At 32.2% G+C, this 25539-nt stretch overlaps 2 protein-coding genes across 6 annotated transcripts in view; both read left to right on the forward strand.

Annotated features, from left to right (window-relative positions):
• Nucleotides 1-628: 628 nt before the first annotated feature.
• On the forward strand, nucleotides 629-24519 carry LOC148617435 (gamma-soluble NSF attachment protein-like). The gene is made up of 10 exons (XM_088585038.1): nucleotides 629-770; nucleotides 10139-10206; nucleotides 10904-10988; nucleotides 13926-13943; nucleotides 14694-14834; nucleotides 15328-15394; nucleotides 17737-17807; nucleotides 19502-19660; nucleotides 20919-21048; nucleotides 21507-24519. Exons 1-10 carry the CDS (start codon nucleotides 706-708, stop codon nucleotides 21648-21650), a joined length of 948 nt encoding a protein of 315 aa, XP_088441164.1. The 5' UTR covers nucleotides 629-705; the 3' UTR covers nucleotides 21651-24519.
• Nucleotides 24520-24670: 151 nt separating this feature from the next.
• LOC148617436 (coiled-coil domain-containing protein 149-like) overlaps nucleotides 24671-25539 on the forward strand; it is a 32673-nt gene continuing 31804 nt past the window's right edge. For all 5 annotated transcript variants that reach the window (XM_088585032.1, XM_088585034.1, XM_088585035.1 and 2 more), the window contains exon 1: nucleotides 24671-24836. In XM_088585032.1, the coding sequence (XP_088441158.1) occupies nucleotides 24765-24836 (72 nt within the window). In that variant the 5' untranslated portion in view covers nucleotides 24671-24764. The remainder of the gene's footprint in view (nucleotides 24837-25539) is intronic.

The raw sequence follows: 25539 nt of genomic DNA on the forward strand, positions 1-25539 counted from the left end.
GATTACTTACTTGTTGGAGATAACGCAACAATTTTTGTCAAGGTTACAAGTGTTAGTGCATGTAAGCCTGGCCAGAGGAAACGCATTAGGTCGGCTAAGGCAATTTCTAAAAAGGTCAAACGTTTCACCATTGATCATTAATAAATCTGAAACTCTTTTTCTTTCGACTCAATAATTTTTTTCTTCGATTAAAAAAGTCCATCTAGAAACGATTAGAAATCATTTATTCAATCTTTTCATTATAACATTTGGAAAAAAATCAGGCTATTTTTCTTGTTTACAAGAGTAATCAAGGGAACCAAGATTCTAGAGGAAATCAAAAGTATGTAATCCAGAGACTATGACCAGACACAGAAAACAGACACATACACAACAAAGAACATAAAATAACCAAAATAATACATACAAAGCAACAAATGTAAATGAGCAAATCGGACTCTAAAAACCGGGAGCAAGGACCAGATGCAATGATATATGTTCAATTTTAAAAATCTTGAGCTTAATTTTTCTTGTCACTTTATTAAAATATCTTTACATTCATTTTTTTATTTCACCTTAAATCAAAATAAAACTACTTAACGCTACTTCACTGCTTCTTGTCGCTACTTATTCTTCTTGTCACTTTTTCAAAACTTCTTGACGCTTCTTGTCGCTAATTAGTGATACCCCAAACCCATAACTTGTTATGGTATCAAATGATCAGAAATGACAGAAACTCGACAACGACGACGGAAAGAAGCTTTAGATCATATCAACAAGGCCGAAAAATGGTACATTATGATATTTACTGTAAACGATGTATAAATTATGTTGGTCTCGACATCGATTGTAGAATTTAAAATTTTTATACTGTAATCCCTTTCAGTTTGGGATAATTTCAATGTTCTAAGCGATTCTCTGATTTGGCCGCCCACACATTGAATTAAATTAAAACCTTTCAGCTACAGATCCTTGTGTATAATCGGCGTCACGTACAATGTACATAACATATTGTTCAAATTTGAAATAAGAATTGGTCTACAGTTTTATTGACACCTACCAATATTTAAAATGTGTTATATAACTTTCTCATTCATATCACATTGGTGACATTTTAAATCCACATCACCATGTTTACACATTGGTAATGAGCATTTATTTTATTACCAAGACGAGTTTTGGTTGTTGGAAGTTTGGGGAAAAAACAAAGATTAACCGCCTTATTTTGTGTAAAAAATTCTTTTGAAGGTTATCGTTCCTACTCAATAATTATTAATTTTCAAATTTGTGAGAAATTACATTTTTGTCAACATAGAAATCAAAAAATACAATATGGGGTAGGCATTGCCTAAATCAGTGAGCACCGTGAGCTTTACCATACATTTATCGCCATGGTCTGTGTGAGACTTGTGAAAATGATAAAAGACATTACAAAATTAAGAAATGTCTTGAAAAATTTCAACAAAAATTCCAACCCCATACCCCTCTTTCCCCTGGCTCTCAGAATGGTCAATAACTTTATAGCACTTCGCAATACTTTACATTTTTTATCCCTTAAGGGCATCTCTAGCATCATCCATTTCAGTTTTGGCCTGTCAGATCAATCTGTACAGATACCGGAAATATTACAGTTGTCCACGGATGGTGGGAATATTTTACACATATCATGTGACGTAAACAAAATTCAGACCACAGCTGCAAATTCAAAACAAGAAAATGATTGCCTTTCCTATCTTAGGCCAAAAAAAAAGTCTGTTTAGGGTTACATTCCTCCCAAAAATAGGTTAGGTAGGTAGGCATTTTCATTTAATTTTTTTTTTTTTTTTTTTTTTTTTTCCTGGACTAAAGTTGAGCCTATATTTGTAAAATAGCATCATGTTTAAGTCATGAAAGTGTATGGTTTTAAGTAGAAAATTTAATTTTTAACATACACACCTATTAATCATGTCTTTTATTACAATACACTTATTTTTTGTAGGAATTTTGAACAAAACAAAAGTACACTGTATTTTAAAATGTTACCTGCAAATGTATTTCAAAAAGTTACAAATTTCTCTGTTCATCGATGTATTTTTTGAAAGACAAAGTGAAAAATGCATATTTATATGAATAAAGTGTTATCAAAATGTTTCATTCATTTGTTTTATTAAACCTTGAGTATGAAGAATGTCTGACTTGTATGTTATAGATGTACAAATGTATGTCTGGTACAGTAAAATAAGCGGCAACAAGCAGAAACTGCTACTCTGTCTTGAGCAGCTGAGTTCACTCTAGAACTAATGTAAGTTCATGTTGCTGATTGTTGATTTCACCAAATCACCAATGGTTACGTTTCCACCTATTTCAAATCCATCTTTGGAGGTGAAATCTGTCTTGCACTTAACAGTTATTGTAAATGTTTGTCTGTCAACTTCTTCATGATAGAGCTCAAAAAGCTCCATAAGTATAATCAGTCTATTTGGAAGCGCTTACAGGAGAGATTTGCTTTCTTGGTGACAGCTTTTATTATATTTTAGTGCCACGATACTCATGGCTTCCATTGTGCTCATCATCAGTAATACGCTTGGATTTACGTGATATAAATCAGTCTCCTATTCGAACTCTATTGTGACCTGGTTTTAAATGTACTTTCGGTTTTACCGGAAATGATCCGTATTATACCGGAAATTCACGGAAATTACCGATTTTGTTAATTTTGAAGAAAAAAGGGTTGGGAGAAAAACATTGAGGTCTGTCAGGAAACCCGAAACAGACATATTTTTTTTTGCCTTAGAAAAGCTATGCTTCAATTTTGATAATATAATAGGAGTTATATTTTTTCCGAGGCGGGTTAGGTGTTTGACAACAGCAACAGTGGAAATATACATACATCCACATGTTTCCCAAAGTTTTTATAAACATAACATTCACTTCTTTAAATAAGCAAAACAAATTAGAAATGACTTGAAAACTATCAGAAAAGATGAATTTATTTTTACTGAAACGTAATCTTAACCTATATTTTTTTCTTTGTTTGATTGAAGGAAACAATGAATTTTCTACGTGAGGACAGTCACTTTTTGTTACTTCTGGGACATGACTTTTCTTTCGTTAGTATATTGGGGAACCTTAAGGGAAATTTAGAATGTACATGTAATGACAGTAGAGCTCACACTGCTTCACGGTGCTCGTTATCAGTATTTTGTCAGCAATCAGCACTAAATAGCAACAAACAATGGCAGAATTACAATGGAATATTTTGTAAGGAATTTTAAATTCTTTTTGATTGTGCATATCAATTGTAAGTACTGATGTTTGGTTTTTATAATCTGAGAAATGCATAACAAATAAAAAGAAAGACACCTCTTCCTCAATGAAAGAACAGCTGAAGAAAATTATGATTAAATCGAAAAGCTTGAACTGACATTGAGTATAGAGAGGTCATTGTAAGATCATTGGCATAGGCACTTGTTTTTATCAATGGCTGGTTATTATCAAATTATATCATATTTGATATCAGTTGACCATTGATAGAAGCAAGTTCCAGTGATGGTTGGCCTTGGGCAGTGGCAAAACCACTATAAATCACAAGGCTAGAATTTTACATGTAAGTACCATCCATACACCTCTCGCTTCATAGGTTAATTTTCCAAATCTACAACAAAATTGACGCAGTTGGTGTATTGAATCCAAAGAACAAATGTTTTTTCCACCACAAATCACTTACCAATGGTCTCAGTACCCAAAATAGAAGGGTGCCAAGCCCTTGGTGCGCTTACTCACGCCCTTCTGCCCTTACAACTTTTCTGATACGCCCTTGTGGCTTTTTTTTGCAACGGTAAGTTCTGAACAGGTGGTTTTTTGCATGATCGATCGATTTCCTGTCATAAATATTACAACTACAGTCATGACATGTACCTGAAGTTTACCTAGAGAATACAATCATGTTATTAAAATCAATTACTGTAGATTAAACTTCAAAGGTGTTAATTACCAGATATCAGTTACAATTTACCTTTTGTTTTGTGTAATTGATTAACATAATTAGTTTGAAGTAGGTGATGAAAATTTAGCGCGTGCCCGCTGCTTGGGTGGTATGATTGATCTCAACAAGACTACTCTATGTCACAGCTGATAAATGTATATAACGTGCGTTTTGAGTCAGTTTTTAGTTATTCATAAACCACTATGCCTTCGCAGAAACGACGTTTAGCTCAACTCGGCAGTGACAAGCAGAAAGTTGCAAAGACGAACGCATCCATCATATTGTTCTTCAACACAGACTCAACTCGGTACCAGTCATTTTATATTTTTTTTCAAATAAAATATTTATGTGACCACGTACATGTACTGATGACATTAAATTTTCGAACAAAAGTTTTAAAAAAAATACATAATTTTGAAACTTTGATTGCTTGTTTGAACCAGTACGGCAGCTGACATGATTTTATCGTGACCTATGATATGACTAAAAATAGACTTATAAAAACTCGCTGCTCGTCAGATTTTAAAAAATTTAGTTGTTATTTATTGGATTAAATATTTATGAAAAAGTTTCGAGCGTTGTGCAAACAAAATTAATTACAAGATAGACAATGACGAATAACGTGTATTCATACGGAGATTGGAAGCCGATTTGCAAATCATTTTACTTCTCCGTGGAATTTTCTCCATAATTAAAATTTATAAAATTCATATCCGAATTTCATAGCCAAAAACCTAAAAGACAGCAACCCATTCTTAATCACAAACCACTACAGAGACCATCGACTTGCACTAGCCTGTAGAGATACATGTAGCTTCAACTCCGTACCAGTCATGAAGAAAATCGATGAAACGTTAAAAAATCTACAAGTATTACAAGTATAGTTGCGTCCATACAGCCAGTCTGAAAATGGTTCAAGCTGCCTTTAACCAAGCACCACTGAGCATTAAACAAGCCAAACACAACAGATGGTTATCCCATAACCAAGCAGTTTACAGCATAGTTAGATCCTATAAAGCTATTGTTGTTGACCTAGGGATGTCAGGTATAAGCAGTGACCCAGTTGTTAATGGTATCCTGAAGAGTCTTAAAGACCCAACTACACTTAGATCACTCTTGTTGCTGGCAGATACACTACCACACATATCCCTTTTATCACTGGTCTTCCAACGTAGAGATGTTAACCTCAGCATGGTAAAATCAACAGTAGACAAAACCATCACGATGTTAGAAACCAGATAAACCCAAGATGGACCTTGGCAGCTGAAATACTCCCAGATGCATACGTAGAAAATGAAACAAACAACTTGACATGGTAAACATGCAAACCAAAAAAAAGTGCCCTTTTCCGACTACAAAGGTGCCCATCTGCTCAACAGCACCCTGCCCCTTTCAATTTCTAGCTGGAGCACTGCCTACATCAAAGTGAAATGCCCATTAGCATCCCCATTTTTGAACAAAATGCCCCAAGGTCTTCACAATGGATGCATTATTGTAAAATACATGTACATTTTTGTTAGCGATTTTAGGTAAATAAAGTCTGTTTCAAGTATAGGGACCTACTTTGTACCTTTAGTACAAATTCTTTCAAGTATTGAAAATACCAGGTTTAAAGAGTCATTTCTTTGGAGTTTTACAAGTTTGATTCGTGTGCCATATTTGGCTATTAAATGCTGTCACAACTACAGTAATGTATTTTAGAGTTTTTGATCCTTCAGGATCAAAATCCCTTATGTCGCTGGTCACACTCTGCAACTTCCCTACTATGAAGCTGACTTTATAGCTGATCTGATCTGAAAGAAAGAGTATCATTTAGCTAGATCCTTTAATCTCAGTTTCCGCGATATAGATGACATATTATCTGTAAACAGTCCTAATTTTGGGGATTTGATACATCACATCTACCCAAAGAACTTAAGATAAAGGATACTACAGACACCGTGAAGTCAGCCTCATATCTTGACCTACACTTAGAAATCGACAGTAAAGGAAAATTATTGACCAAACTTTATGACCAAAGTGATGACTTTTCTTTCAGAATTGTCAACTTTTCTTTCATCTGTTGCAACATCTCTTCAGCACCTGCATATGGAGTGTTCATATCACAACTCATAAATTACGCCAGAGCTTGCTGAAACTATGCATACTTTTTGTATCGCGCTAGAACTCTAACAAATAGGCTTCTGGAACAGGGTTATGTTGCTTTAAGATAGAAGTCATCATTACAGAAGTTTTATGGTCATCATCATGAACTTGTGGATCGTTATGGTGTATCCATCTGCGCTATGAAAACACATTTCAGCCTTTCAAACCAACAAAAATAATCTCATCAATGCTTGATTTCTGCAACACCTTGACTGGTACATGTATTTACAGGTAGTGGGCAATTGAGATTTTACTTGATTTTCATTGAAAGCATCATAAATATATTGATGTTATTTTTATTAGCTCAGCTGGCCAAAGGCCATGTGAGCTATTGTCTTCACTTGGTGTCTGTCATCGTCGTTGTGGTTAACAATTTTTAGCTCGCCTGGCGGAAGGCCATGTGAGCTGTTGCCATCACTTGGTGTCAGTTGTTGTGGTTGTTAACAATTTTCCAAAAATCTTCTCCTCTGAAACTAATTGACCAATTGGAACTAAATTTGGTGTGAATGTTCCTTGGGGTATCCTGCATAGAACTGGTGTGGGGATGTTTGATCTGTCAAAAAACATGGCCGCCGTTACTAAAAATAGAACATAGGGGTCAGACAGTAGTTTTTCGCATACAATGTAAATCTCCAAAACCGTTAGGTTTAGCCAAATTCTAATGTAGGTGAAAGTGTTCAGCATGATGTGATCTATCTTTGGTCAAATTTGTTATTTTTTGTTCAGTTTCTGACTTTTTGTTTTTTTTTTATATTGACATAAGACAAATATATATTATAACTATTGTATTACAAATTACAAATATATCGCGTTATTGCATACACATGTAACATATGATAAAAACAATGCAAAATTAACAAAACATAAAGTACTTTCAGAGATAGCATAAAGTCAATTTCGAACAATTATTACTACCGAAGTTCCATACGTATACAAAAAGATGTCTGGTCTGCATAATCTTGATCTGTCATCTGTTGGTTGAGGATGCCAAGTCTGTTGTCAATATTTTGCTACTTCTGCTTTGGTCTTGCTGTTGTGCCTGCTGCTACCTGTATCTGGTTGGCTCATATGTTTGCTTGTGTTTTTATCATCCAACTTTATTTATTGGAAAATATAAAATGCAGGTAAATTCAAACTTTCAAACCCTTTTGAGAACCCCATAATCCCTAACCTTATTTGATGTTGTTTTAGTTTAATAATTAAATGTTGGAGAAATTCTGGGATTACACATTTTGGGCTACAACCGTTCATACAGTGTGTTCCACGAATGCAAAATAAACATATAATTAAGGAAAGGGAATTAAAAGGTCTTTGAAGGGGCATTTTGTTCAAATAACCTGTCAATAGATGTATTGAAAATTTTATAGAGTAAGATATATCATACATACATTTCTTGGATGTGTCAAAATAAAATTTTTTTATTGTACTTGTATATTATAAACAGACAATTAAATAGATGTTATAAAATGCAATTTGTTGAAGATACATGTATATTTGTGGAGTATCATTATTATAATGATAACAACGGTATTGCTTAAAGGAAAATGTAATTCAAGACTGGTTTCATAATAATTTTTGAATTTATTTAGTGCGCCTGGAGCTCACCAGCTGATTCCGCTAAAGCAAGAGTGTCACCTGCATACGGATCTAGAATGAGAAAAAAAGTTTGGGAAATATAGCGAGTGATGTGTTGTAAAATTCTTTTCCTTTCAATGTTCATTAGACATTTTTTTCAATATATAAGTTTTTTATTTATATTTCATCTTTTTTGTTCTTCATGCATCGGGAGGCATGTAGCCCCTAGCCATATTTCCAAAACTTAAGGAGAATAAACATGCATTAATACTTTGTGTAATTGGATTAAAAACAATTATTTTAGGGTAAAGGGAAAAAAAGACATTAATATTGTAATTGATAATATTATTATTGTTAACGATAAAAAGAAAGGAAAACTTTATAAATTTTACGTTGTATTTCGATGTCATAAAGGTCATATACATAGGAAAAGAAAAGGTTTTTTTTTTTCATTTAACCGAGAAATAACATACCTGTCAACCTTCCTTCTTTAGGAGGGAGTCTCCTTTTGTGGGGGTCTATCTCCCTCTTTCACAAAATTTCCCCCCAAAATCTTCTTAGTAGAAATATTCCATAAATTATGTTATAAATGGCTAATTAAATTGATATAAATATAATGTTTATGTAACATAATAATCATTGAGAAACAATCAACAAATAATTCATCCTTCTGTTGTACTAATTACTCAAATCAAAGATTTTACTTGGATTTCTATCAAAATCATCTTTTTTCTGCAAAAAAAGGTGGTCATTTTAAGTCTCCCTCTTAGAGAAGCTGAAAATGGGAGATCTCCCTCTTTGATCATTCAAAAGGTTAACTTGTATGAAATAATAGGAATATTGTTATGTCTAGTAAATGTTGTAATGGTAATGTTAAGATTTTTTTCAGCTGTTATTATAATTATAAAAGTTTGAGTGTTTTTTTGTTTTTTTTCATAGTTGAGCAAAAAGTAATTCTGAAATTTGTGATAACCTTGTGTATTTCTAATCTACAATAAATTTGACAAATTTTAATGTGTATTAAACTTTCCATTAAACTATCAAATGAAAATTAATGTTAATCCCAAACAGGATAAATTGATAACTACATGTACAGTACTTGATATACTAGGTATTTCACATATTCCCTATTACATATTTTAAAATTCTGCAATGTATACTAACCTCACCGACAACTTCATAAAAAATCTGTCCCATTGATCCTGCAATATCTTAATTTCCCCTTTATGATCTACAATAAACTCCCTAGAACATGTATTACGATAGTTTAACCCCCCTGTTGCAATAAATTAACCCTCTGTTAAGTTTAACCCTCTGCTGTGATAAATTAACCCCATGCTGCAATATTTTAACCTCATTGCTGTGATAAATTCCCCCCTCCCCCCTTATGATGTTTTAACCCCTGTCCAAATTTTTCTAGAGGTTCTAAAAACTCTTCGAAGGCATATCCAATATTTTACAGTGTCTTGGGTACTCAGTTGAACTTACAGCATTCATCAATATATGCTCTTTTTCAGCATTTTTTTGTCAAACATTGTAACAAAGCATAATACATTTACTTACTTAGTCAATAAGGCATGGTTTGCTAGTAGGTGAGGGATTAATGCTCTTCGAGTGCCTCATGTTCTACATTTTTAGCATGTCAAATTTAATCATTTTTTTAGCATTACATGTATATACTATCATTAGTGGATTACTTAAGGAAATTTATATCCCACACTGTAGTTTTAAAATTGTTTACATACATACAATGTATTGAAGATTACATGTGTAATGACAGTGACATAGATCTAGACATGTATTGGACTTGTTGGTTTCGTAACCTTATTTTATTCTAATAATGTCTTTGAAAATGGTAATAGTGTTCTTTCTATTATGCATGTACATGTACTGACATTCAAAAGTCAAGTCAGCTCTAGTACCAAAATAGATCAACTGGAGCTGAAGCACCATTTTTATATCTTGTGACATTAGTCAATACCTTATTTTGGCATCCAAAATTTGACAATATTCTAGCCAGGATTATGTTAAGGCAGGGTGCTTGGTCAGAAAAGGGGCATTTTACACTGGAATTTCTTATTCAAAAAGGCACTTAGTTAAAACCGACATAAAGCTGTTTATTACAATAATACCTGTAGAACTATATTTCAGTACGTAAGAAAACATGTACACTAGAAAGATGATTTTTTTTTTTATTTTGAGTATGGACTGCAGTTTTTATGGCCAAATACTCTGGTCCTTATGAAAAAGGCATACAAAGGTTTTCATGGGTCAGAGTAGTAACCATTGAAAGGCTAAAAAAAAAATAAAACAAGTGAATGATTCAGGCTCCTAAAGAACACTGTCATCATTGGACATGTGTCATTAACAGAGACTATGTTGGAAAAATTTCACCTGCTCATTGCTTTATCATTAGGTTTAATGCATATCCAGTAGCTAAACCTGTTCATGATACAGATTGTCTTTCCTCTTTAGCCTGAAAACCTCATTCCTGAAATGGACACCAGATTTAGATGGAGCAGCATCAGAATACTCTCAAGCAGGTAATACATGAAAGTTGAGTATACAGAGTGTACCTGTACCTCTTTGGTTATCTGTATTCCACTCAATACTTCTTGAAGAGAGTGTAGTGAAGTACATTTGCACATCTTTAAAATGTCAATATAGTCCGTTTGAGTTTAATAAATCTTGGCAAAAAAAATCTTAAAAATACATTTTTCAAAATATTTTTACTTTTCTACTTCTAGTTATATTTAAATATTTAAAATTAGAATTACATTAAGCCTGATGGAAATTCTTGGTCTAATGTGATAAAATTCTGAAAATAGTTTTCAGAGTCAGTATGCACTATAGAAAACCAAATGCAGTTGAAAAATAGAACTAATTCAAATTTTTTTTTTTTTAAGATTTATAAAACTCAAATGGATTTTACTAATCATTGCTTATTGGAATTTGGGTCTTATCAAATGGTTTTGGATATGTAGGGACTGACTGTTTTTCTATTTATGAGTACTTTCATCTGGAGTTATTTACAGGATTTAAATACTAGTATCTGTTCTTTATACAAAATTTAAAGGTATATGTAAGTTTTACCGTAGGTCCAGGCATTTTAAATTTCACAAATTTTCAGGATCTTCAATCTATCCACTGTTCCTATTTTTTTCCTTTGAAATTCAAACCCATAATTGGGAACAAGAATCATTTCTTTTTTGAATGTAGGATTTTAAAATTGTTTTTCAGCTACCTGTTACAGAAATGCAAAGATGTTAACGGAAGCCAAAGATTGCTACATCAAAACTGCAGAGATACAGTCGAGAATGAATTCGTATCCTAATAAATATCATCTACATTAACTACTTTATAAGTGATTACCAGTATAGAATATGATAGTAGCAAGAATAAAATCCTTTATACCCCCCACTGTATGGTGTCTGTCTGTCAATTCCTTTGTTCAAAGTGTTAATCCACAACTCATCAGAAATCACTGTATGGAATATAATGAAACTTTCACGGCAAGCATTACTAGTAAAGCAGAGGACGTTTACCCTACCGATACACCTGGTCCATGCTCCCAGTTTTTAGTGGAGTCCGAGTTGCTCATTTACTTTTGTTACTTTGTATGTATTATTTTGGTTAATTTATGTTCTTTGTTATATTTGTCTGTTTTCTGTCAAAGAATAGTATGAACTTTATCATAAACATTACTAACGTTATCTGTTATTATACGTAATGTAATTGAAACTTAAGTTGTTGGGCAGGCTAGAAATACAAGTTGAACCAAACAGACTTTTTTTCGTTATAACACAGCATAGTACTAACCACCCATCCCAAACATTTTCCATGTCTGGTCTTCGTCCCTGGATTACATTATTTTGATTTCCACTAGAATCTTGGTTCAATTGATTACTCTTTCACAGATTCTTTATTACATGACACCATTGTGCACCTCCTGTTTTGTTTTTCCAACTGAATGACTTAAGGGTTTCCTGATGGAAAGCATTGACTTTGTCATTGGTTGACAAAGGGGAAGACCATCTTCTAATCTGCAACTCCTCCAAAACCACTAAATGATATTTTATGAAACTTTCACTGATTCTTAATTACATGACGCCATCATGCACCTCCTGTTTTGCTTTTCCATTTTACTGACTTACATCACTTATGGGGTTTCTTATATGGTTTCTGCGGGGGTATCACCTAGTAAGCTTTGCTCAGTTTTTCTACATGTAGTTACTTTTAGGAGAAATTAAACTATTGAAAGAAAGTATTTTTTTTTATGAACCTTTTTGGGCTTATTTTACCATTGGCTGTGTCATTAGTTTGGTAAGGGTTATAGTTAAATTTGAAAGTACAAGTTGTTAGTTGATTTGAACCTTATGATAAATGAAATCCATTCAGCAGTTGACAGGGGTTTCCTTAATTGTTTGCAATTCAGACAACTTTTCTTTTGTAGGGGGTACTTTTCATCATTTTCTTTTATAAAACTATATAAAATTTTAAAATTCTAGAGGTACCTTTCTGTAGCGTAGAAGGTTAAATGTACTTGGTATGTAAGGAAAGGTCTGAGTTGAACTTGAAATTAGAATTTAGTATTTCTTGAAGAAAGAGTGTCCGGTTCCACAAACATGTCTGATTTCACAAATGTGTCTGATTATGTCACAAAACCAGAAGCGCTGATTTTATTGGTGTGATAAATAAACAATATTAGATGTTCAGTCAGGCGGCAGAGTAAAGTGTTCCTAACAATGGCACAAAGTTTAATGGTGCCACACGGTTGGAACATTCCATCAGCGTTATTAGCTTTTTGGATGTAGGGTTATCTCTAAAGACAACTTTACGGTTCATTATTTGTTTCTGCATTATTGCAAAAGCTCTTACTACAATGAGAGGGCAAATTATTTCAGCTAGCAGCTTGTCCTGATATGCGTTATAAGAGCATGAACCAACCAATAAACAATTAAACATTTAAAATAATCAAGGACTAAATTTGTAATCAAGTATTAGTATCCACATGTATGTAAGTGTCTGCAAGTTGTTGAATTAAGTGTGTAAATGAAAAACTTCTGATTACAAACTCCGATGTTTGGACATTTACAATTCCAATGCGCCAGACATGCGCAAACAAAATAACTTAGGTTTAGCGTCAAACTGAAGTCTCAAGTAAGAATAAGGGGCAGAGACGAGTATTTTTTCTGACTTCTTGATGATAGCTTGTTGATTTCAGGTCTGATTTTGATTTTTTTAATTAGATTCCTCATGAAAATTTTAATCAGATTTCAATTATCTTTTACAGTTTTGGGGTTTGATTCTTCATGTCCCCTGTTTACGTCAGTAACTTCCCTACTGTTTCTGAAGATACACAGAATATAATCCTTACATAATACCTTTTACATCCATTAAAATCTCTTTCAAAATCAGTAAATATATTTCAAGCAAATATTCATCTTAACAATATTGAATCATTGCTACAAATAAAATTAAGATCTAGACTTATTCAAATGAAGGTTTTAGGGACTTCTTTTTGGCTTTGAAAGATGTTTAGTAATTAAATTTGCTATCAGGAAATTAACTTTTTGCAAAATGTCAAGAAGCATTAATGTGTTAAGCATATTCTATTTAACACACTTATCACTCAAAATCTTCATCCTTTGAAGGCTTTCATCAATATTTTATAATTGATAAACAGGAAGTGAAAAGCAGTAATTTTAACCAAGTAAATTGGCGGAAAAATTCAAATCAATATTCTTGAACTGGATAGTCAGTAATGGTTATTAAACATGACATAATTTCTGACAGTTCTTGGTAAAAAAAATCCTCACAGTTTTAGGTCAGAAGATTCCTTACAATTATAGGTCAGGGCAATTTATAACTGTTCTATGTCAGAATATTTCCTGGCCAGTATAATTCTATCCCCTGACAATTCTAGAATAGCCTTTGCAAACAGGACAGTAGAGAGGTTGGAAGTGATTTCAACAGTTGTTGTTTTTATACAGCACTTGGTTTTCATGCAATAACTTGTGTATTTGTTGATTTTCATAGAATTTTATAACTAGATTTCACACCACAAAAGGAAAGTTGGTAATGAATTTGGGGGTTATGACCCAAATTAGTTGTGTCTATATTGAACTGTAAGTGTGTCAAAAACTGATATTGTGTCTACACTTGCCTTTAATGAACAAAGTTCAGCTGGCTGCAGTCATATCATGCTGCACTTAGCAAAGCTTTTCATTAATTATATATTTTATCCTTAATGGGTAATCAGACCATTCCATGCTGGAAAGTAAGTACATTTATTATTTTTGCTGCAGTAATAGAAGTTTAAAGTTGTTGACCAGAAAAAAAGAGTTAAATTATGACAGATAACTTATCTGTCAATGAAATACTGTTTTGCTTATTAAGAATCTTAAATTTTCTGTGTTGTACATAGATATTTCTTGAGGACATTGTAAAAAAAAATTAGCTAAGTTTTGAATTTTCTTCAAGACAAGTTTAGAAAAAATATTAATAAGATAATTAACTGGAAAAACTGAATTAACAAATATGATCAGGAATGCTGAAGAATGTCCATATTTAACGAATGCATGGAACTTATTCTGCACATGAGTTAAATCTTCAAGCACTCTTGACATAAGTTTTATAGTTTGGTTAATCACAATAATCAATTGATTATCTTATCATATAGATTTTCTTTATGTAATTCATTGCTATTTTTAACATGAATTTTTATTTTCTGATTGGTGGATTGATTTTTGTGTCATGACATTCTGGTGGGAGAAATTTCAAGATTGTAATTACCAATTTTATTTCAGATTTGAATTATTGACATTTATTACACAGGAAACATTTGTTGAATCAGTTTGATCTGTATAATAATACTTGTTTCATTTTGTTTGAACTGTACAGTCTTACCATAGTTTTATCATTCAGATCCTATGTTCACCAGTCTACAAGTTCATATGCATCACATGTATGTAATATACCATAGATTCTTTATTCTATTAATTGCTTCATTATTTCCCTGTTTATTTAGGTCATATGAACAGGCTGGACTGATTGCAAAGGAGAATAAGGATGTAGAGAGCTGTGTAAATCTGTTAACTAAAGCTGCCAGATTGTTCCAAGAGAATGGTACACCAGACACTGCTGCGTTAACACTGGAAAAAGCTGCTAAGTATGTTATTACTGAATTCTATTTTTAAACTCCTAGCCTCTGGATCATTAATCTATTTATTCCAAGCAAATGGTTATTTGTACTCAGAAAAATGTATTTTACGGGTATGAAAAAATGGGGTTTTTATTTCTTTTTAAAAGCAATGTCACATTACAGCCCTGAACATTGATTTGCTCTTAGGGTCTTTACATAGAAACTAACACACTATATTTAAAAGCAGTTTTTGGCATGACACAGGTTGTGTTCTTATTGTATGAAATTATGATGTATTGTTGTTTTATGTCGGTCCTTATTTTTCTAGAAAACTCATTGAGGTCTTTTATGGTATCATATTGTATATCAAATATTAATTCAGTTTGCCAAGTTTCGTCTCAAGAAACTTTTATTAAAGCAAATGTAGAATACTGCTACTTTGAAAAAATTGTATATTTTCTTAGTAACTTGATTTCTTAGAAATGTCATGTCAAAAAGATTTCTTTCTTCAAATTTTCAGAGCTGTAGAACAATCACATCCAGGGAAATCAGCAGAATTATACATGAGTGCTAGTGATGTTGCTGAGGTACTTACACACTTAGGTTTATGAATATTTTTCCAAGAAATTTGTTGTATTGAATTTTCTCCATTTATAAATTGGTGATTGAAAAAATTCATGTGACTTTTTAACCACCAGGCATTTATTAAATTTCAAAAAATTCTGCAAGATGTGTCCCCCATTTTTCATTTTCCAAATTTCAACATATTGCATTGGAATAACTGATTCTTCTTCTATTCTTGATTTAAACTAAAATGTACATGTATTTTAGACTAGTGGTCCCTTTGGTGAACATCCACTTTCAATCACTTCAGACTAGTGGTCGCTTTGGTGAACATCCACTTTCAATCACCTCAGACTAGTGGTCCCTTTGGTGAACATCCACTTTTAATCACTTCAGACTAGTGGTCGCTTTGGTGAACATCCACTTTCAATCCCACCAGACAGATTGTTTTCCCTATATAGTTTAATTCCATTCAGCAGTGATCTCATTAAAGTGGACAGCAGTCACCCATTTATGTCCCAAAAACCAATTTTGTTTGTTTATAAGTCATTTATTTGAATCTCTATTCCCAACTTGATTTAAATTTACAATCTTTTACCATAAAGTGCCTGATTGCCTAAGGAGTTAATGATTTCTTGGTAATGAGAACTAATACCGGTACATGTGCATGATGCCATAACATTGACAAACGTTTGCTGAACAAAATACATGACTATGATAGAAAACGAAATAGACACATACTCCATATTCAATCAACTTTTATCATTTTATTTAAACCTCTTTTGAAAGGTCACATCCCTAGTTTGCACTGTATTTATAACATGACTAGTAAGGGTTTTTTTTGGCAGATGATTGGTGTGAATTTCGGTTTATAAAGTCATCAAAACAAGTTGTTAGTTGTATGACCTTACACACAAATGTTGAGAGAACTTTAATTATACCCCACGCAATGAAGTTGCGAAGGGTATAATGTTTTTGACCTGTCTGTCAGTCCGTGAGTCCATCTTCAGTTTTCTGGACTTTTTTTTTAAACACTTGCAGATATTGACATGATTTTTGGTATATAATTTCACCAGGATAAGTTACAGGTCAAGTTTGACTCGTTCTGCTCCAATGATTTTTTTTTTGAAGTAATGGGCCTTGAACTTAGCAAAATTCACCTCTTATATTATAATTCATGACAACAAAACCATCATTTAACTCTCTCAATTGGAGAAATAAGATAATCTGTAATGTTGTAAGAAGCTATATACTCAGTGTAGCACATGGTTTATATCAGATGTCCATTTTTGTGGAGTACACTTAAAAGTTTGATATAAGAATAAGTTTAGGATGATATTTAATGAACCATATATACATGTATAAACATTTTTTGTACAAAAAATAAACATAATCATATAGAAAAAGCAGAGATTTATTAGGAAGATTTTTTTTCTAATAAGTTACCAGAATAAAATTCATTTCATAAAATTAGTGTAAATATACATTGTTGACTCCCCTGACCAGTGTTCGATTTCAACCAAGTTTCGAAGTCATGGCGGCTTGAAATTTTACCACATTCTTCATGTACATGTAGGTATGCCATATGGTGGGATTCATTTTCGGAAAAATTTGGCAACAACTTCCTGTTTACTGACGACTTTATTTTTTGACTTAATATTTTGGGAAGTTGAAATTTCCCTCACACTTTTCTCAGCAACTATGCATCACAGTGGCTTGAAATTTTAACACATTCTTTTAATGGTGGGATCCATTTCGAAAAATTCAACAACTTCCTGTTTTTACGAAGACTTTTTTATTTTTTTACTTCATATTTTTGAATGTTGAAATTTTACTCACACTTTCTCAGCAACTACTCATCACAGTAGACATAATGTTCTTTGTTGTGTATGTCTGTTTTCCATGTTTGGTCTTTGTCCCTGGATTACATTCTTTTAATTACCACTGTAACATTGGTTCCCTTGATTACGCCTTCTACAAGCAAAATTTTTCTGCAAATAAAATTAAGATCTAGTCTTCATATCAACTCAAGATTTGAAGGACTCCTAGTGCTATCAGTACTTTTTTATATTATATAAATAACACTTTTTTGAAATCCTTTCAGATTCTTGAAAGAAATATCAGATATTGTGTCCTTGTCAAAATTCCAATAATATTTTTTCTATTTATTATATCTCCTTTGAAAAAGGGGCTTTTCAAATACAAAATGTAAATGTTTGTAATTTGGCCAACTGTAGTTTTTTGTCAAATATATTAACCACATTCTGCTTTTTAAAAATACATATTTCTATACAAATTTGTAAGATGCAAAAAGATTCTTGTTGTAATAAGTTTGACCTACCTTGAATTGTTATTTTCTTATCAGCTGGAAGATAATTCCAGGAGATGTGCTGAGTTCACTGGGAAAGCAGCATTATTACTTGTCAGAGAAAAAAGGTTTGGGCTATTCCAAGTCAAATATATACATAGTTCATCCATATCTTTGTTGCACCCGTATTTAAAATTTTTAGATTGATGTTGAAGTCATGATTACAGTACATTTTAATGTTTTCCAATGAAATGTCAACTCTCTGTTCATACCTTTATTGATATAAGATTGGCAAAGACATCCATGAATGACAACATTAACTAGCCAACAAAATTACCAGGGTTGGTGTTACTAAGTACAATTAATTTGTTGGGAACTATATTCATGCTTTGATGCTGTTATGTCTTCTACAGAAAATAAACATTTTATTTTGTATACCAGTATACACATGTGTGATTTGAAAGAAAACCACAAAGAATTGGTACATGGGAACAATGATATTGTCACAGTATTTAGTGTTTGGTATGATTCAGACAATTGAACTCTTAACAGTTGAAAAAAAAGTATTGTTTTAAGATATAAAGAGGATGTACATATATAGAGAAAATTGACTGTTTTGTTTGTAATGTTTTGTGAGATTTACTGCTTCCTGTAGTTTAAATTGACCAGTTCCAATTTCAGTACAAATTTTGGTAGGCTAGTGAGTAATTTAAATATATTCGGCTTGGAAGGGGAGTAACTGCTCGGCAGAGCCTCGCAGTTACTTCCCCTTCCTTAGCCTCAAACAGATACTTTCTATATTTTTCTGTAATACACTAATATTGTGTTTATCTTGCAATAAGTCAGTTTTGTGTTGTTAAGAGTATTTAATTCAAAAGTATTAACCTGTTGTGGGCCATTCATTGAAAACCCGCGACAAAAAGTAGTTCTGAGAGATGGACATTATTTGACGAAATGTTGTAAATTGTAACTTTTACTTTTAAACGAGTCATAAACATAACATAAATATTCAACATTAAACAACAATTTCCGTCATTTAACATGTTTTTCTGATGTGAAATAAATTCTTCCGTGACCTACTTACACTTTCGACAAAGTTATTGATTTGTTGGATTGTGTGTGTACACATTCAAAGTGGCAATGTTCAAAATTGCACCGTAAAACATTGAACTGACACGGCTAGACATGTTTGTTTGGGAGAAGGATGGCACAATGTCTTTCAAACATTATGACTGACAAATTGACATCGATTTGACGGGACACATGATTGTGACGGTGGGCGGAGCTTAATTGCTTCATTCGCTACTATACAAATGAAGCAAAAGTTTATTTGACACCTGTTATTTGCCCTTTAATGAACTCATTGCAGGATAAATAACTCTCTAGGTAGAAATCTGCCCTACATTATACCAATGTGTCCTGCCTTATTACCACAGAACACCTGTGTGATCTTTTGGACACTGTCTTTTGATTTTGAATAGCTGTCAATTATGATGACCTTAACCTTTAAATTTACCATCCACCATCATGATTGACAGCTATTCAAACTTAAAAGGCAGTGTCCAAAAGATCACACAGGTATTCTTTGGTAGTTAAGTAGGACACATTGGTATAATGTGGGGCACATTTCTACCTAGAGAGCTATTTAAATTACTCACTAGCACTGCTAGATTTGTATTGAAATTGCCTATTTCAACTTGCTGTAAATGATTTGTTTATGTATTTTAACATTTTTTTTTGTATTCTGTAATCTCTTCATGTATATGTGGGTTTGAGTTTTACTTGAGATGTACTTCTATTTGTTTATTCTCAATTTTCTCAGATTTGATGAAGGTTTGTCAGCACTAAAAAAAGAAATAGACTTTCATGCCCATGGTGAGAACTATGCCAAAATAAACCGTTGTACTGTAGGAGTTGTGATTGTCTATCTGTATAATGGTGATCCTGTGGAGGCAGAGAAATTCTTTCATCATAGTCTGAGGTTTGTGTCATATGCAGTAATATTGCAACATAACCAAAACTTACCTGAGCATACTTCAGACAGATTTACCTGAGCATACTTCAGACTGACTTACCTGACCATACTTATGACTGACTTACTTGACCATACTTTAGACTCACTTACCTGACCATACTTCAGACTGAATCCCTGTGCATACTTCAGACTGACTTACCTGACTATACTTCATACTGAAACCAAATGATCGTAGCTTAACAAGAGGCTATTGGAGCTGTTGTTGTAATATACTTATCTTACACATATCACATGAACACAACACAAATTCTGTTTGTTCAGTGTAATACATCAGGATTGTCTCTCTTTTACATCACAAATTTAAACGATTTAGGTTAAGATCATAGGTTGTGTCATTGTCTAGTAAAACATCAAATGAATGATTTCTTTAAGGTACCATCATAACGCCATTACAAACAGAATGTCTAGAAATTGTCGTCAACAGGGTTTTGGGCCTGGTTTCAAATTGAGAGAAAGTTCTAATTATTTTTATTTTATGCTATCTTTAATTTTTTTCATTTCTCTGCAATAACTTTAATACTTGTAGTGAACCAAATATGAAATTTTAATCCTGAGTATATCACTGTTCTACAAAAAAGGGACTGAAATTTGTAAAATAGATGTTTATTTAAAATTGTTGTTGTAGGTTTATTTCTCTTTCAAATTTGCAATACTTTTTTCTATTTGTTTCTTACAAAATATTGCGTTGAGAATACATAACAGATTTAAAATACCAGTTGCATTTTTAGTCTATAGCAAGCCAAAATGGAGTCACTCCCAAAAAATGAACTTTTTTTATTTTTGGTCCAATTTTATTTGATTCCTTATGAAAATCCCTGGGGGCGTTTACTTTCAGATTTCAGATATCTCTAACAGTTTTTGAGTTAAATTTCTGGTCCAATATAGAATTTTTTTTTAATTGAGTCTTTACTACCATATTTCAATCAGTTTTTGAATATATTTCTCATAATTTTTTTTAGTAGCAATGGGTCAAAGGGGCGAAACCGTCATCTTTTCATCTGATTTTTATTGAATGGCAGCTGAATGTTTTATTTAGACCAAAATAGATAGCAGTGAACTTCACAACTGGAGTATCAAAATATATAAAAACAGGAGTAGTTTTAATATCACATTCATTTTGTTCATCTTAATAGTTTTTTATCTATGATTGTGATGAAATAAATGTATGGTTATAGGAATATATGTTATTAATTTAAATTTGTAGCCATGGGACATTTGGAGGTTCAGAAGAAGCTGGATTAATAGAGGAATTACTAGCAGCATATAATAATGGTGATGAAGAAGCTGCTGTAGAAGTTCTATCTAGTCCCTACATCAAATTTATGGATAACGCTGTAAGTTTATAGATAAAATGTCTGAACATAAGGAGAATGGAAATGGTGAATATGTCAAAGAGACAACAACCCCATCGGGATGAAAATTGTCAGCTCAAGGCCACTAATGGGTCTTCAGTGAACGGCAAGAACACTGGGCAGGCTGCAGCTGGCCCCAAAACAATATTATACACAGGTACAGCGAAATGGTTGCCTCTACATACTCCATCAACCTAAAGTAAACTGAAATTGAATACCAAACAATCTATAAATACGAAAAACTTAACTTGGCATGAAATTGTTATTGTTGATATAAGTCTTTTCTGTGTGGTAACAGGCTTTTCAAATCATGTCTAGAGTAACTGTTACTACTATCTAAATTGACCAAATGAAATAAAACAAATGAGTATTCAATCAAAATATTTATTCGCTTCTTGTTTCCTAGTACATGAAATACAACTTACAGCATTTTTTTTCAGTTTGCAAAACTAGCTAAATCTATGATAATACCTGGAGGTGTTGGGAAGAAAAAAACAGGTGGTGGAGATGTTCCCATAGAGGATGGAGCAAAATCTAGAGCACAGTTAGATGATGATGAGGAATTTGATGAAGGGTTAACATGAACAGTTTTATACATTTAAATTGATAGTGTGCAATAAACATTCCTTTGTGTACTGACATTTATCTCTATGTTTGTTGTTGACAGTTTTCAATTTAAACATTTAAAACTAGTGTGTTTTGTAGAATAGGAATAGAGATTCACTTTCAGTCAAATTCTTACTATGGAAACAATGTTAAAGAGAGATTGAAAATGATCTCAAAAATGTTTATTATCACTTTTTGTGCAAAATATGAAATGCTTTACATATTAGCTGAAATAAAAAGCAAACAAAAACAAGTATTCCAAATATTAGGATAGTGATGTCTATAATTATATTAATTTCTTGGATATCAGGATACCAAAGATTTTAGTAAGAGAAAATGAAGATAAATTGTTATTGCAGCATCAATGTGAAAGATTTATGTATTAATTTTTTTCTAAGCTATGTAGAATTTATAAAAAAATGAATGCTGTTGTAAAGCGTAATACTCACATTTGTAAAATCTGATGTGTCATTTAATAGTATTGTTTGAATGTATTGACTTGAAGTTTTGTATGTCAAATGAAATGTTTTGAACTGTTATATGTTCTATTAAGGGTAAATAAAGCTATGGTAATATATGGGAGATAATAATGGAAATTCCATTATAGAATACCTATTTAACTTGAAACTCAATGATTTATAGTTCATTGTATATCAATGTTTTGTTGTCTGTGATAGCAGTATTTATGTTATGTCATGATGCATAGAGAATTGAGTTGGTATGAAGTGTTTATGCATGACCTATCATGTTTGTCAACTTCAATTAAAATTTAACATATTGATGATTTTTGTTTTAGTTGAGGATTTTCTAATATTAGTGTGCCATACTATCAGTCTGAGTTGGCTTAGGTTGAGAAAATATTGACACTTATCAATATATTATTACTTTTTTTAATACTCTTTGTACATAGAGAAACCTAATGAGTCAACTGAACTTATTTTTCAAAATATTTATTTTTTCTATAGGATTATATTCTCTAGCTATCATCACCAGTTTTTGTGATATGAAACTTACATGAAGAGAGTGACTATTTTTTGCATCTAAATTTGAAAAATGACATCATAATTGTAAAAATCATGTAGGTGCACAAATTTATTATTTTAAAACACACACAACACACACAAACCCAAATTTCTAACTGACCCTTACCTTATTGATGATGTTGACAGAAACAAAGTATGTTTCTTACTTTTTTAATAATTTAAGGATCTTATTTGGATAACATGCTTTTTGAATTAAAAAAAATTAAAATAGTATAACTTTTTTTTTCTTCAAAAATATATTACAAAGGGAATCATTTTCATTCTTCTCATTTATTTATACCAGTATGATTTCAGGCTTTGCTATGAGGGATGGGGCTATTATACCTATATGACTTCAGGCTTTGCTATGAGGGATGGGACTATTATACCTATATGACCAGGCTTTGCTATGAGGGATGGGGCGATTATACCTATATGACTTCAGGCTTTGCTGTGAGGGATGGGGCTATTATACCTATATGACTTCAGGCTTTGCTATGAGGGATGGGGCAATTATACCTATATGACTTCAGGCTTCGCTATGAGGGATGGGGCAATTATACCTATATGACTTCAGGCTTTGCTATGAGGGATGGGACTATTTGCACTTAAATACTGAAATACCGTTATTATTTTGCTGATGCTTCAACCAACAGGAATATGCAAAACTGCCAATAACTGTGTGACGGTTCTAAAAGTTCAAACAATCACTTCCTATCTGCATATGTCATTTCCTAAAAACAAGTCTTTTCCTTTTGAATGATTTTGAGCCATTCATATTTCACACCATCTACATATATAGGATGTTTCTCATGCTCTGTCCCTATAAAATATGATACAGTAACAAATAATATGGGTTGTGTGTATATATTGTAGTATGTCTTCAGTGGCCCGGTAGAATTTGCTTTTAACAAAATGATTTGATATGATCAAGATATTTACTGCAAACCAGCTTCCTTATTTTTGCAAATATTATTTTCCCATTTCAGGGTATGTGATTTAACATGTATATAATAATGTTGGGACTTTTTGGGGGGGATTCATTTTTCACCGTTTTATCTTGTTCTAGAAAATAACAAAAATAACTTGATAAGCAGTGGTTACAGTACATTTTGCAATGATTTGGAATGGAAAGTATGGATAAACACTTCTGTTATAATATTCAGGATAAAACCTGTCCAAAATTTTTTTTTTTTTTAAAGCATTCTTGAGCATGCAGACAGAAAAGTATTTATGCATTCAATACATCTAAGCTTCTCAGATCTGATCATGCTTTAATAAACACCAGGGGTGGATCCAGGATTTGAGTTTAGGGGGGGGGGGTGTAAATTGAATCAAATGCGGTGCAAAGCAAGGCAAAAAATATGGGGTGAAACTTGTGAAATTTTTTTTCTTTCCGATTTAGGGGGCGTATGCCTGGTACGCCAGTTCTTTGATCCGCGCCTGAACATTTCCTAAAAGGTTTTCTTTGTTACATGTTTGAAAAAATTAAAACCATGACTGTATAACAACATCAGGAAATATTTAGTGCATAGTACATGTAGATATATATACCTACATCTACATGTTTATGTAGATATATGTATATATACATGTAATTCCAGGCAACATCATACAGAGGATATTAGGTAAGTGTAGGTTATGTGTTAGAGCTAAGACCCAAAACAATATCAGTGCATGTATTTTCTATCATTATTAATGAACCAGGGTCAAGCATGGCCTGCAGTAAGTGTTTTTTTGTTTTGTTGTTGTTTTTTGTTTTTTTTGGTTTTTTTTGTATTTGGTTTTGTTTGTTAAATGAGTTAAATATACTATAAAAATCCTTGGTCTGTTGTTGGTTATATTTTGTATTGTTTTTTTTTCTTACTAGTCGGAAAATTATCGTACTCTTGTCCGTAATTAGTTTCCTGTAACTTTTTCGCCGATGTCACAATTGCGCTTGAATTCAATATAAATATTCGCCATTTATTAAGGAAAAGGTGATGCAGATTGATTATGCGGCAAGATCGATTTTTTAGTTATGACATTTACAGATCTGCATTGTATATTCGTGGTTAAGTTAAGATAGACATGGCAACCTGCAGTTTAGAAGCCGAACAGTTAGGCCGGGTGAAAGTTAGATTTGAGGCTTTACGAGCTGAGGTACAAAGTAACATATAATTCATTTCTTTTCAATACTAATTACTATTACTATAGTAATACTAGACTATTGTAACAAAAGGGGGTTTCGAACGTCTGGAGAGGGAGCTGCAGCTGTCAAGCCCCACATTTCATCTGTATAGTTTCAATCTCTACAAAGCCTCTTCTCCAATGGCTATGATATGCTTTAACAACTCACAACTTCAGGGAAATATTTATTTTGCAACTCCTTGGCCTTGCATTGTAAATAGTAAACACGATTGTTCGAATTCGAACACTGGGACCTGAGTCTTTGTACCCTTATTGTTGGGCAGGGCTATATGAGACAAAGTAAAGTTGCAACATTTATTAAGACTTAAAAAATAACTATGAAAATAACTATCAAGCATAAGTGGACAAAATACCTATTTAATAATATTTATAATTCATTTATAAATATTTATTAATCTAAGACAGTTCTTTTATTAATATTTATAATTCATTTTACATTAATTATAATTATTGATAAATTTATTATATGTATTTATAATTTATATTTATAAACTTGGTTTTTCACACATAATCTATCAAAAATGTAGCTTTAAACCTATTTTATCAAATATAAAACAACGAATAACCGATTAATTTATGCAAGAGCAACATTCCCAAATCCAAAATTCAAATAAACTAACATTTTATCGAAATATACACATTGGATACAAACAAG

Source organism: Perna viridis, chromosome 5 (genome assembly GCF_037379345.1).
Source record: "Perna viridis isolate PV_CMFRI_1.1 ecotype Kerala chromosome 5, ASM3737934v1, whole genome shotgun sequence".
Lineage (NCBI taxonomy): Eukaryota > Metazoa > Mollusca > Bivalvia > Mytilida > Mytilidae > Perna > Perna viridis.